The following is a 13901-nucleotide window of genomic DNA, read 5'->3' as shown; positions in this document are numbered from 1 at the left end:
AATTTTGAGCAAGTCTGTGTTTCTTGAGCTAAGCTTACACGTGTCCCAAGGGACACGTGGCTTCCGGCATTGTCTTTATAAAGTCATATTGTAAGGGTGATGTATTTTCTACCATTCATTGATCTCAATGGTAATTAATTTTAAACATGTTAAATGGGAATGTATCATTGGTTAAAATTCACATAGGCTTACATTTTTTTATTATTGTTTATGTGTATGGGTGTTTTGCCTGCATATATATATTTGTGCACCATGCATGTGTCTGGTGTCTGATGAGACCGTAAGAGGGTGTTAGACATTTGTGAGCTGCCATGGGTGCTGGGAATTAAACCCAGGTCCTCTAGGAGAGGAGCCAGTGCTCTTAACTTCTGAGCCATGTCTCCAGCCCTCTGACATGAGAAAGTTGTTAAGGTAAGACTTTTGTCTGTTGTGAGCCGTGTCAAATTTGTATCCCCGCTCCATCAGAGAATACTTGAAAGAACTTTGAGAAACGTATGACTTCTTGGCTGCTTTCTAGAAGAAGCTACAGTGAAATAGTCTCTGTGAAATCGAGCAAAGAACTGACCAATAATGATTAAAACTATAGAGAAGCTCAGAGTTTTTAAATTAAGCCATGTGTGATGACCTTGGTAAGAGCAGTTTCAAAGATGGTAGAACTATAAAATGATTTTTATTAATTGAGATAAGTAAAAGGAAGTGAAGATGAGGAATATAAAGGTTTTAAAGGAACTTGGGGGTGTGTAAACAGGAGCATCCTGTTTACAGGAGCAGTTTGGTAACAGCAGACCCTTGCAGACACAGCTGTCCTGTGGCCGGTTAACTCCACTGTAGGTACGACCAGCAGCCATGTCCCAGGTGTGCAGACACCAGCTTTATCCAGGTCACTTAAAAGACTGTGTAACAAAGGACTGATTAATGTGTATTTAAAAATACTTAGGAATGAGTACTTCTAGATTTTTTAGAAATCACCTTTATAGTAGTATAATTTATGTGTAATAAATTATAAGGTCTATTCAGTTCAGGGAGTACCACTCCCAGTGGTCTGCAGTTCCAGTCCCACGCGACCGTGCCCTCCGTTAGCCTCCGCAGGCACCAAGCACACACATGGTGCACAGACATGCATGCAGACAGAACACCTGCACATGCAAATAAACTAAAATAAATACATTCAATTTTTAAAAAAGGTTATGGGTGCCTTACCAGTGGCTGCACCACTGGAGTACATGGCTCTCCCTCTCCAGTACCCATTACCTTCATATAAATCCTCACGGGGCAGTGGGGCATCAGGTTGTCGGTTCAGTCTCTATGAGCTCCTGTGAGCCCAGGTTAGTTGATTCTGTGGGTTTTCTTGTGGTGTCCTTGACCCCTATGGCTCCTACATTCCTTTCTCCCTTTCTTCTGCAGAATTCCCTGAACTCTTCCTAATGTTTGACTGTGGGCCTCTGCATCTGTTTCCATCAGCTGCTGGGTGAAGCTTCTCTAATGGTGATTGGACTAGGCACCAGTTTATGAGTATAGCAGAATACCACTAGGAATCATTTCACTGACTTTTTTTTTTTTGCCGGTTGTGTTTGGCTCTTTCCTAGGTCTCTGGGCTATCCCACCTCTGGGGTCTGGCCCTCCAGGCAGTGTCAGGGATGGGCTCCCTCTCATGGCATGGGCCTCAAACTGGACTAGTCAGGGGTTTGATACTCCCACAATTTCTGTGCCACCTTTACCCCAACATATCTTGTAGTCAGGACAGATTGTAGGTTGAAGATTTTGTGGCTGGGCTGGTGTCCCAGCCATTCCACTAGAAGTCTTGCCTGGTTACAGGAGACAGCCAGGTTCAGGCTCCATATCTCTCATTGCTAGGAGTCTTAGTTAGGATCACACTCGTAGATTCCTGGGAGTTTCTGTTGCACTAGGTTTCTAGTTCTTCCCAGAGATGCCCCCGATTCCAGTTGTCTTTCCCAGTACTCTCTCCCTCCATCCTCCCCTGACCTGATCCTTCCTGTTCCCATCCCCATACCCCACCCTCATCCAGACCTCTCTCCCTGTCTGCCTGTGAAATCTATTCTATTTCCTCTTCACAGTGATATTCAAGAGTCTATTCCACTTGAGCTCCCCTTGTTACCTAGCTTCTCTGGGTGGACAATCGCGTGGTTATCTTTTACTTTACTTTACAGCTAGTATCCACCTATAAGTGAGTACATACCATGTTTGTCTTTCTGAGTCTTGGTTACTTTACTCAGGATAATCTTTTCTAGTTCCATCCATTTGCCTGAGAGATATTAATGACCAGTGATTGTTAATTCTTGTTGTTTTGTTGTTGTGGTGGTGGTTGTGTATGTGTGTGTTTCCCTTCTTGGGATTTTGCTGGTGTGAGATTATCTATTGCCTGTGTTTTTATAGGTGTAGTTAACTTCCTTGGGTTGGCATTTTCCTTCTAGTACCTTCTGTATGACTGGATTTGTGGATAAATATTTTTAAAGTTGACTTTGTCATGAAATGTCTTGTTTTCTCCATCTAATGTGATTGAAGTTTATCGGTATAGTAGTACAGTAGTCTGGGCTGGCATCCATGGTCTCTTATAGAGTCTGTAAGACATCTATCCAGGTTCTTCCAGCTTTTAAAGTCTCAGTTAAGAAGTTGGGTATAATTTTAATAGGTCTGCCTTTATATGATACTTGGCCTTTTTCCTCTGCAGCCTTTAATATTCTTTCTTTGTTCTGTATGTTTAGTTTTGATTATTATGTGATTTGGGGATTTGCTTTTCTGAGACAATGTGTTTGGTGTTCTGTAAGCTTCTTGTATCTTTATAGGCATGTCCTTCTTTAGGTTAGGGAAATTTTCTTCTATGATTTTGTTGAATATATTTTATGTGTTTTTAAGCTGGGATTCTTCTTCTTCTATTCCTGTTATTCTTGGGTTTGATCTTTTCATAGTGTCCCAGATTTTCTGGATGTTTTGTGTGAGGAGTTTCTTAGATTCTCTTCCATATTTGTGTTCTGTTGGTGATGCTTGTGTCTATAGTTCCTATTCCCTTACCCAGATTTTCCTTTTCCAGAATTTCCCCAGTTTGTGTTTTCTTTATTGCTTCTATTTCTGTTTTCAGGTCTTGGATAGTTTCCTTCACATGTTTGTTTTTTTCTTGCCTTTCTTGGCATTCTTTAAGGGATTTATTGATTTCCTCCAGTTTTTTAGTTTTCTTTTCCTTGATTTCTTTAAGGGACTTTTTCATTTCCTCAGGACTGCTATCTTCTTCATAAAGTTGTTTTTAAGGATGTTTTCTTGTGCTTGTGCTGCATTGGAATATTCAGGTCTTGCTGTTGTAAGATAGCTGGGCTCTGGTGGTGCCGTATTGCCCTGGCTGTTGCTGATTCTATTCTTTTTTTTTTTTTTTTGGTTTTTTGAGACAGGGTTTCTCTGTGTAGCCTTGCGCCTTTCCTGGATCTCGCGCTGTAGACCAGGCTGGCCTCGAACTCACAGAGATCCGCCTGCCTCTGCCTCCCGAGTGCTGGGATTAAAGGCGTGCGCCACCACCACCCGGCGCTGATTCTATTCTTACACTGGATTTTAGGCTTCTGGGTTTTGGATGATTAGGTGTAGGTCCTGATTTCTGATTTTGTTTTTGTTGGATGGGTGTTTTGTTCCTTGGTTTCTGTTTCCTCTTTGGTCTTCTAGTCGTTGTGGCCTGAATCTGGTGGCCTGTGTGACCTCTGATCTAGTAGGGAGTCTCTATCCAAGTTGGGAGTTGGCCTTCTGGAGGTTAGCTTGGCCTTTGGTGCAGCAAGGAGTCTCTGTTCTTCTGACAGGTGTGGCCTACACCTGAGCAGCAAGAGTCACCTGGGGTTTGGGGCAAGGCCTGGCCTTGGCGATGGCAGTGAGGTGAGAGGGACAGATAGTGGAATGAGTTTTGGGGAGCAGAATCTAGGGAGTGAGGCAGGTAAGGGGGTAGGCAGGTCACTCACACCTGTTGTTCTGACTGGGTGGTCTGCACTTGAGCAGCAGGAGTCTGAAGGGGTGGGAGCAGGGCCCAGCAGCACTGGGGATGATGAGGTGGGGGGCACGGGCTGTGGAATGGGTCTTGGGGAACAGAATCTAGGGGTGGGGCAGTTCAACTGGCAGGCAGACCACTCCCCTGTTCTTCGCATTGGTGTGGCCTGCACCTGAGCAGGGAGGACTCCTCACCTGTCTGTTCTTGAGATGCTCATATACTCTTTTTGTAACTTCCCAGCCCCTAGATTATGTCACATGTGAGACTTTATTCTTTGTGTCAATTATCCCAAGAAAGTGGATTGTGTAGGGGACTATTTTAGGAATGTAATTCCAAAAGTTTCTAGTTTGATTCCTTTCTGTGATCTGGAAGAACTGACTGTTAGTCTTAGGGCTTTGAAACTATGTTAGATACCAGAGTTCTCCCAGTAGATACATTTTGGGGCCAGTCTAATTTCTCAGTCACATCTGGGCATTTCTGGGCCATGTGATTTGCTAGGTAAAGGATTGAAAGCACTCTTTGGTCCACATTCTGATGTCTTCATTCTGCATACAATTAATTCAAGCAGAAAAGATGGGTGGGGAGAAGCCGTCTGCAGTTTCTCTTAGGGAAATAGTCTGCAACCATGGACAATAGTGTGTGGTTAAGTAGTGACTGAACCCAAAATCTGTATTGCACCCTGTTTACCACTTAACTATCCTTTTAGTTTGGGACAAGTTAACTACCTGTCAGAGCTGTGTGTGACTCTGCTCCTCTCTGTGGTGAAGGCAGCAGTAATTGTTGTATTAAACTGAAAGTGGAGATGAGTATAAAGTATTTACCACAGTTCTGACCAAGCCAGATGTATAGTAATGACAGCTGTATTAGCTGCTGATACAGACTGTATATTATATCTCATTTCTTTTGACTTCTTTTTCTGTCTCTCTGTCTGTCTCTCTATCTACCCATTCACTTACCTCCCTCCCTCCCTCCCTCCCTCCCTCCCGCCCCCCTTTCTTTCTTGTTATAGCAATATCATACTTCATTTGATGTACAAGGTACATCAAAATGTACCTGGTATTACTTTGGATGAATAATACTCTTTATATTCATAGGGGTCAGAGATTTTTCCAGAATTAAGCTTATTTTTTTCTCCTGTAGATTAGACAAAAAACACATTTGACTCCCTTTTCCCATTATTAATTTTTCTGTCTCAGTTTTGAGAAACAGAAAGTGTTTGTACTGAAATTCAAAATTTTTTCCCTAGGTAACTATGATGGTGACAAAGGATTCCACTGTGACTCTTGCTCCCTTTGAGGATACCTTGAGCCGGATGCTGTTTGGCTGGCAACAGCAGTTTTCATTGAGTGAAAAGCAAACGGAATCAAAACCGTCTTCCAATGGTACTACCTCGTCAGCATCCAAGCCCACCATAGAGGATCTGGATGATGCTAAGAGGCTTGCCAAGAAAGAAGACTGATGGTTTTGCCTGAGCTTAGGAGGCCAAAGGGGAAGAGTTACTTATCTGAGTTAGAGTGTGGTCGTGTTTCTACGTAAATGACGTGATGTAGGCTTATCTGTAAGGATAGAGGAGACAGGAAGGAAGAGATGCTTTGCTTCAGGGACACCACTCTGTTGATAGTAACTCTTGGGGTCACGAGTGTATCATGTGAATTTATTTTTCTGGTGTAAGAGATTCTCATAATTATTTGAATAGTTTTATATAGATAAAAGGATACTTTTTTAAATGGTAGAAAACTTTTGTCCACTTGTTACTACAAAATTCTAAGGCTTTCACACTTATAAAATTCAGTATTTTTTTTCACTTTTTGAATGATTCTAATTGTGTTTTAATTCTGTAGAATTAAACTTTTACTTTATATTTCCAGTACAATTCCTGTATATAGAAGACAGTTCCTATTTAAATTTGAACATGGAGAACTTTTCCTAACTAATTTTTAACTGAAAATAAACTGATAGTGTATATTTGGTGTATACATTTGTTTTTATATATCTTACTCACATTAAAAATACCTGAAATTTAATTTATTTTAAAGTATTATTTTTCAGTGAGACCACACTGTTAATTTGAGTCTCAGTTTGAAGTTTTTTTCATGCTCTTGTTTTAAGAACTACTTTCTCCTCAGGAAAGCAGGGTTATAATTTGTGTGTATCTTTTTCTTTTTGCAACAACAGTCTCACTCTGTAGCTTAGACTGGCCTCAATCTCCTCCTACCTCGGCCTCCCAAGTGCTGGGATTATGGGCACGGGCCACCATGCCAGGCCAGGGTGTCACATGTCATATGTTCCTCCTGACTCAGTTGGTCTGAATATGCATGTCTCAGTGACTTCAACAAAAAGTATTGTCATGGCTGACAGTGTCTCCTTCTGCCCCTCTCTTCTGTGACCACTGCTTCGGGTGTTTACTTGACTGTCTGTTGTGGGTTTGCACATGGTGTTTTTGTTGAATCACCATGTGCAAACCCGTGTTGACATGGACACGTATTGCTAGTTTTATCTTCACTGAAAACCACTTTGATGTGAACATGCTCAGCTCCCATGAGAACTGCCTGCACAGAACCTAACCTCACATGCTAGACTACTTGAATGAAGTAATACAACATGAAATCTGGTTTCTCATCGACAAGATAAAAAGAAAACAAGAAAATGTATTACATGATAGATTTATTTGCTCTATTTGGTGTTAAAGTCCTGTTTTAACATTACAATTCTGTGGTCTGACTTTTTATACCAAGAATAGGAACCTGCCACCTATATTCGGTATTTCTGGTTGGCTAAGAAACACTTAAATGACATGCAAGATGTAAAGTTTTCCTTTTTAATTTTTAACAAATATGCACACTAGCAGGCTCTCTACTTTTACTTGCTTAAGAAAAAGATTTTGGGTGGGGCACTTTTGATAACCTTGGTATTAGAAAATGTTTATTTTTAATATTGTGACAGAAAGCATGGAATTGAATTCTGTATTATATATTTGATAATCTGTAGTCAGGAACTTTGCAAAATGAACATGTTATTATTGGTCGGTTCTGAAGTTTGAATTTAGCTGTAGTTAAAACAGTAAGAATCTTGTTTTACTTTTGTGTTAAAAACAAATTCATTAAAATAAGTACTTTCGCACTAGAGGAGTATTCCTTGTTTTTCTTTTGTATTGTTTTGAGGAAGGAGTTCAGAGTCCTGTGTTGTTTTGACTCTATGATACACTTAGTGACCACAGTCTGAAGGGACCTTCCTGCCCACTTCATCAGGCTATGCAAATATGCTAGATCCCTCAATTCTTAGCTGTACTGGAGAACGTGGATTAGGCTTGAAACTTCCCACCTGGAATCTGCTCAGGTGACTACTGGAGACCAGCTCCTTACTCCTTAACTACCAAGAAGCATGGCTGTGGTTCATAGGCCCACATCACACAGCCCAGTCAGAGGTGACCCCTAATGATGGCAGGACCTGGTAGGCCTTAAAAAATAAAAAGTAGAGAGGAGATAGGAAAGTGCAAGAACATGGGCTCCAGACTGCTGTGTAACACGAATTTTAAAAGGTCTTATTAATAATAATAAAAAAAAACCCAAACCAAAACAAAACAAAAAATCCGGCCAGGTATTGGGGTGAAAGATGAAAGATCAGATAAACAGAACAAACTAGCCACATTCTTACTCAGGCATGGTGACACGCACCTTTATTCCCAGCACTAGGAAGGAAGTAAGATGGCAGGGCACAGAAAGGTATATAAGAGTCGTGAGTAAATGGGAAGTCTCTCTCAGGAGGCTGAGGATTTTGTAGAGATAAGAACATGGCTGGCTCCGGGGTTTTTTTTGTTTTTGTTTTTTTTTTTTTTTTTTTTTATTAATAAGACCTTTTAAAATTCATGTTACACTGCTGTGATCCAGCCTCTAGCAGAATGTGCCTAAATAGTTCCAAACTGAGCCACCAGATTCTTTATTCTTCCTTGCTGACAGAGTTTCCAGTAAGGGAGAGACCAGGTTCGTGGGGTAGATGGATTTCAGTGGAGCTCTGACCAGTGTCTTTCCAGTGGCCATAACCTGAAAAGAGGTGAGAGAAAGGAAGCGGAGAGACACTTGTGCGTGTAGTTTTTGTCTGTTTCAGCACAGCCACTTTTTAAATTAAATTATACTTTATGAAAAAATAAAGGGAAAAAAATCCACTTCAAGTCACGAGTTGATTGCAATTGAGAGGAATGTTGGAAACTGAATCATGTGTTTAAAAATGTTTGGGGAAGAGGAGGGAGAAGTGTAAGAGCCAGAGGTGTTGGACAACACCAAGGAAACAGTGTCTTCCAGACAGAACAGGACAGAAGCACATAGGAATCCAGAGACTGGCAGCATGCATGCAGAGGGCCTGCACGGGTCTAAGCCACGCGGAGTCCTAGCCACGCAGAGTCCTAGTCATGTGGAGTCCTAATGCCGAGAGGGGAAGTAGACACAAGACTCCGTCACTACCTCAGGCTATCTCCATTTGGCAACCACTTACAAAAGAAAACTTAGTGTTTGCCCATGGAGTCTCACTGGATATAGAAACCACATTAAGGGCAGGCCCCGGGCCAAGGGTTGATGGCCAACACAAACAAACTCAATGGTATTTTGGGAGATTTGTCTCATATTGCCTTGTTTGGTCATTTTCTTACCTTATTGGTCTTTTGCTTGTTTATTATGGTTTCTGATTTTGTGTTTTTAAGGTGTGTGTGTGTTTCTTGTGCTTTTTCTTTTTTCCCTGTTTTATGCCTATTTGTTTTCTAGAGACAGAAGACAGGTTGGAAGAATGGTGATATAGGAAGGGAGGGGAAACTGATCAGAATTTGTTATGTGAGGAAACTTACTTTCAATAAAAAAATAAAAATGCTCTCCTTCCCCTGACACAAAGCCCTGTATGGTGTTTGCCCCAGGTATGAGTCACATTTTGGGCATGTTTGTTTGCTTATTCAGCAAATAAGAATTGCCAGTTTAGGTTAAGACTCCTAGATTCTGAAGATACAGAGCACAAGGAAAACACCTAGAGAAAGGAAACGTGTGTTCCCATGGGGAAAAGATAATGGATGGATATTAAGCAGGATTTAGAAAGTGACAGAGTGTCTGTTAAAAATAAGATCGAGATGGCTCAGTGGTTAAGAGCACTGACTGTTCTTCCAGAGGTCCTGAGTTCAACTCCCAACAACCACATGGTAGCTCTCAACCATCTCTGGTGCTTATAATAAATAGCTAAATCTTTAAAAAAAAAAATAAGATTGTTAGAACTGCTTTATAACAGACCTGAGGGTACCACAGAGCAAGGCAAGCAGTCATACTGTTTCTTCATTAACTTGATTTACTGAATTTATTTTTCTTAGTAAGACAATTCCACTGGGTCATTTAAAATAACTGATGCTTTTTTTTTTTTTAAAGTAAGTATTTACTAGTCCAGGCTGGCCCGGAAATTGGGATGTAGTGCAGTCTGTCCTCCCTCCCTCCTTCCCTCCCTCCTTCCCTCCCTCCTTCCCTCCCTCCTTCCTCCCTCCCTCCCTCCCTCCCTCTCCTGTAGATGAATTTCTAAATGGTCTTATTAAATAAAAAACAAAGAGCCAAATATAGAGGTGAAAGCCTTAGATCAGGGAAATAGGGAAAGCCACTGGCCAACCTTATCTCACCAACTCTGCAGTTTCCAAATGCGCATTATTTCCTGTCTACCCACACCTTTATTGCCTTGCTGTTCTGCCCTCTCATTGGTGATCTTAGCCCAGCTACCTCACTTCCTCTTCCTACACAGCTCTGTCACTTTCTGTCTATCTGTACAGACCTCCAGGTCTCTATGGTTGGTACTAGGATTAAAGGCGTGTGTCACCATGTTTGGCTCTGTTGTGACCTTGTACACACAGAGACCCTGCCTGCTAAGTGATAGGATTAAGGGCCTGTGCCGTCTGACTTCTTGTTTACTTAAAATGGCTTGCTATTTCCTCTGATCTCCAGGCAAGCTTTATTAAAGCACAAGTAAAATATCACCACACTCTCCCTCCTTCCCTCCCTCCCTCCCTCCATCTCTCCCTCCCTCCCTCCTCTCCTCTCTTTTTCTGATAGGGTTTCTTTGTGTAGCTCTGGATGTCCTGGAACTCATTCTGTAGAGCAGGCTGGCCTCAAACTCAGAGATCCACCTGCCTCTGCCTCCTGTGTGCTGGGATTATAGGTGTGTGCCCAGCTCCAGATTTTATATTTTTAAAGACAACTAATTTCTTAGCATTTTCTTTTCATTGTTATTGCTCTTTCTGACTCATGTCATGAAGCCACATGCCAATCTGAGGAACCCCAAATAACAGTCTCTAGAGCAGGGGTTCTCAACCTGTGGGTCATGACCCCTGTGGGGTTCATATCATCCTGCACATCAGATGTTTACATTACAATTCATAACAGTAACAAAATTACAGTTATGAGGTAGCAATGAAATAATTTTATGACTGGGGTCACCACAATGTAAGGAACTGTATTAAAGTTCGCGGCGTTGGGAAGATTGAGAACCACTGTTCTAGAGAAACAGTAACGATAAACACTCTATGTTGCTATGTGTGGCAGGGATTCTGTTCCTCAGGAAGTCCCTGGTTCTCACTGTTGCCTCTGTGCACCTCTTGCGAGTTGCCGCTTTTCCTGTTTGTGCTGTGGATCACAAGACGGGAGTTCAAGGGCTCTGTCTTAGAAATCCCTCCCACTTGTGGGAGTTTCTCCCACTTTTCCTTAATTCCTCGTTTCTCCTCCAGATCTCATTTTTCTAGAAATCTCAAAAGGCTTGCTTCTACTTTTCATACACCAATGAGAATCCACACCCTTAATTCTCGTTAATCTGAGACAGTGAACTTGGAGCTACTGCCTCAGGTGACCTTTGGTGACAGTTGAATGTCTGTCATCTTAGGACCTGGAGTTATACAGAATTGGGTTGTGAGAGGTCACTTTGTACCTAATCGTATGCTTTGAAAATAATGTGTACAGTTTTAAAAACACTGTATAGTGTTTTATAAAGTGTATAGTGAAAGGTTAAGCTAGCCAGTGGTTGAAATCAAGTTGTATGTAAGTTCATATAATGTGCCCTTTGCATCAGACACTTGAATCTCACAAGTGAGGTGGGGACTTCAGAAGTTTGTGCTCTTTGTTATACTATTCCATGGTTTATTATGATTATTCTATGCTGTGGTAATGGTCTGATACTAGAGGTTATCAGTAGAGTATTCTGACTCATGCATCCAATAATTCTATCATTTTACTCACATGTGTTACTATCACATTCACATTCCATGTTTGATCTTTCATGTTCTCAGTTGACTACAAGTCTCAAACACTCACATTATCCTTCCCTGTAATTGTCCAATATATATTGCCATGAATTTTATGGTAATTAAATCTATTAGAACCTTGAAAGCTCCTTCTCTCCCCGTCTGATATGCATTGTTTGAATATTCAAAGATCTTTAGGTTTGGTTCAGTCTCCTTGTCCTGATGCAAGGACCTTACTGTGTTACTCACAGTGAAGGATAAATGCCAGAGTCTTTTGATCAAAACAACTTCAAGTGTCCCTTCCGACCAAATCCATGGGATGCTAGAATGATAGAGAAGTAATGGTTACTCTGTAAAGGTGACTTGGGTCTGTGCTTTATTTTGTGCGTCTGTTTCACTTGTTGGTAGAAACTGATATTAAGTGTGGGGCTCCTGCAGATATCAGTGTTATGAACAATATTGCTCATATCCTTTGGTGCACATGTGCATATACTTTTTCTCCCAGGGTATTTTGGAGTATGAGAGTGCTGGGTCCTGCAGTATGAGCATATTTAACTTTTGTAGACAGTTCCAAAAGCTTTTCTGCAAGAGTTTGCATGGACTTGTATGTGTGTGCATTGACTGTGTGTGTGAATTCCAGTTCCCACACACATAGCAGCAATGCTAGGTGCTATGTGTCTTTTGATAACTCCTGTGAGGGCATAAATACTAATGCTTGTTTTAAAATTTATATTTCTAGGGTTGGAGAGATGGCTCAGTGATTAAGAATACCTACAGCTCCCCAAGTTCAGATCTCAGCACATATATTAGATGGCTGGAAAATGTCTGTAATGCCACGGACTCATAAAAACCTCTGGGGTACACACACGCACACATAAAAATACTGTCTATATTTTCCTGGTGACTAGTGGAACTGGAATGCTTCAGTAGATGTGTCAGCAACTTTGGTTACACAGATATAATCTAGTCTACTGGCTTGTGTTTCCATGCACAAGTGTTTATGAACTTGTACACTTCATTTTAAGGTAGTTAATGTAGCAGTATTCCTTTTATGATTAAAAACTTTTGGTCTTATTTAAGAAGTCTTTCCAGGATAGGGAGATGGCTTGGTGAATACGAGCTCTTGCAAATATCATCACAGCCTTCAGATAAGGATAAGGGGTGTGTGTGTGTGTGTGTGTGTGTGTGTGTGTGTGTGTGTGTACGAGTGCTTCTGTGTTCATGCTGGGAGGTATACATGATGGGAGCATTCATGGAGGCCGAAGGAGGATGCCTGGCTGCCGTATCCCTCCAGCTTGAGAATGAGTCACTCATTGCATCTGAAGCTAGGCAGGAAGCAGCAAGCCCCAGTGACATTCTGTCACCACCCCAACCCCTTACAGCACTGCTGTGACAGGCATGTGTAGCCATTCCTGGCCTTTTACGTGGGTGCTGGAATCAGAATGTGTTTGGTTTTACTCCCAGAACATTTGTATCAAGTCCTGACTGTACCAGTGGGCACATCTTGCCAAAGACACACTGGTTGTTACTGTAGTCCACAGGCTTCTGAGCTGGTTAAACTGTTGAAAACTTTTCCCTCCAGCAGCCTACAGTAGTTAATGTAGCAGTATTCCTTTTATGATTAAAATTTTTTGTTCTTATTTAAGAAGTCTTTCCAGGATAGGGAGATGGCTTGGTGGTCATCTTGGATGGCTTAACTACAGCAGTATAAAAGCTAGCCAGCAGGAAGGAAGCTCCCTGGTCACTACCAACTTGATTTCTTCATGTCCCAGGACCAAAGTGTGTCGTGGCTTCAGCAAGGGTCTTGCCATCAAAGTCTGGTGGGAAAGCAAGAGCAATGGCACTAGCCTGTACTGTTTTGGGGAGTCTCTGGCACAACTCTGGCCAACTGCTAGGTGGGGAGGTATCCCATGCTGGGTGTTTTATTGTCAATTTAATATCTTCTGGGATGAGCATAATTCTTGTGTAGTGTAACTCCCATTAAACTCACCTATATGTGTATGAGTCTCAAACACCTCTAGGGTTGATTAACCCCCACAGCCCCTTCCTTGCCTCACCCTCCCATTCCTCTCCCCATGTAAACACCCTTCCTTCCCATTATCTCTGAGCCCCTTTGTATCACTTGTAGAACAAAGTTTTTGAAATTGTGGTGAGGCTCAGTTTATTTTTCCTTAGATTGTGTGTATTTTTGTTGAACAACTTTCTTTAATCCAAAATCATGAGCTCTTTCACTTATCCCTCCTTCTAAAGAAGAGTGTCACAGTTCTAGCTCCTATATTTCAGCATTTGGTACACGGAGTTACGTCTTACTGCACGATGAAGGTTAGGAATGTACTTTTAGAATGTTCTGATTTATAATTACGTTGTTTACAAGTAAAGCTTCATCTCTTGCTTTTTAGATGCTTCATATATTTGTCTTGACTCACTGAAGCATAGTAGATCAGAACCTCCAGTGAAAATCTGAGTGTAAGCTGTGAATGATAGCTGTTTCATCTTAATTTGAATGATGTTGTTTTTTGGCTGGGCAGTGACCATGGCGGGTAAGAATGCCCCGAGGAATATTACACAAAGTGAACTTGTAAATGTGATCCAGTTAACTCTTCTTTAATTTCTTGCTTGCTATCTTCTTTAATTTATTGTTTGCCAAGTAAACTTTGGATAGCAATTTATTCCTTC

General features: G+C 41.4%; 1 protein-coding gene across 1 annotated transcript in view; it reads left to right on the top strand.

Moving 5' to 3' along the window:
* The window catches only part of Tmem38b (transmembrane protein 38B), a 43430-nt gene extending 36328 nt beyond the window's left edge, over nucleotides 1–7102 (top strand). The window contains exon 6 of the mRNA XM_052716930.1: nucleotides 5226–7102. Coding sequence (XP_052572890.1) covers nucleotides 5226–5438 — 213 coding nt within the window. The 3' untranslated portion in view covers nucleotides 5439–7102. The remainder of the gene's footprint in view (nucleotides 1–5225) is intronic.
* The last annotated feature ends 6799 nt before the right edge of the window (nucleotides 7103–13901 follow it).

Source organism: Peromyscus californicus, unplaced genomic scaffold, assembly GCF_007827085.1.
Source record: "Peromyscus californicus insignis strain IS unplaced genomic scaffold, ASM782708v3 Scaffold_5__1_contigs__length_169319896, whole genome shotgun sequence".
Classification (NCBI taxonomy): domain Eukaryota; kingdom Metazoa; phylum Chordata; class Mammalia; order Rodentia; family Cricetidae; genus Peromyscus; species Peromyscus californicus.
Note: the sequence above shows the minus strand (reverse complement) of the source record. Positions and strands in the feature narration are given on the sequence as shown.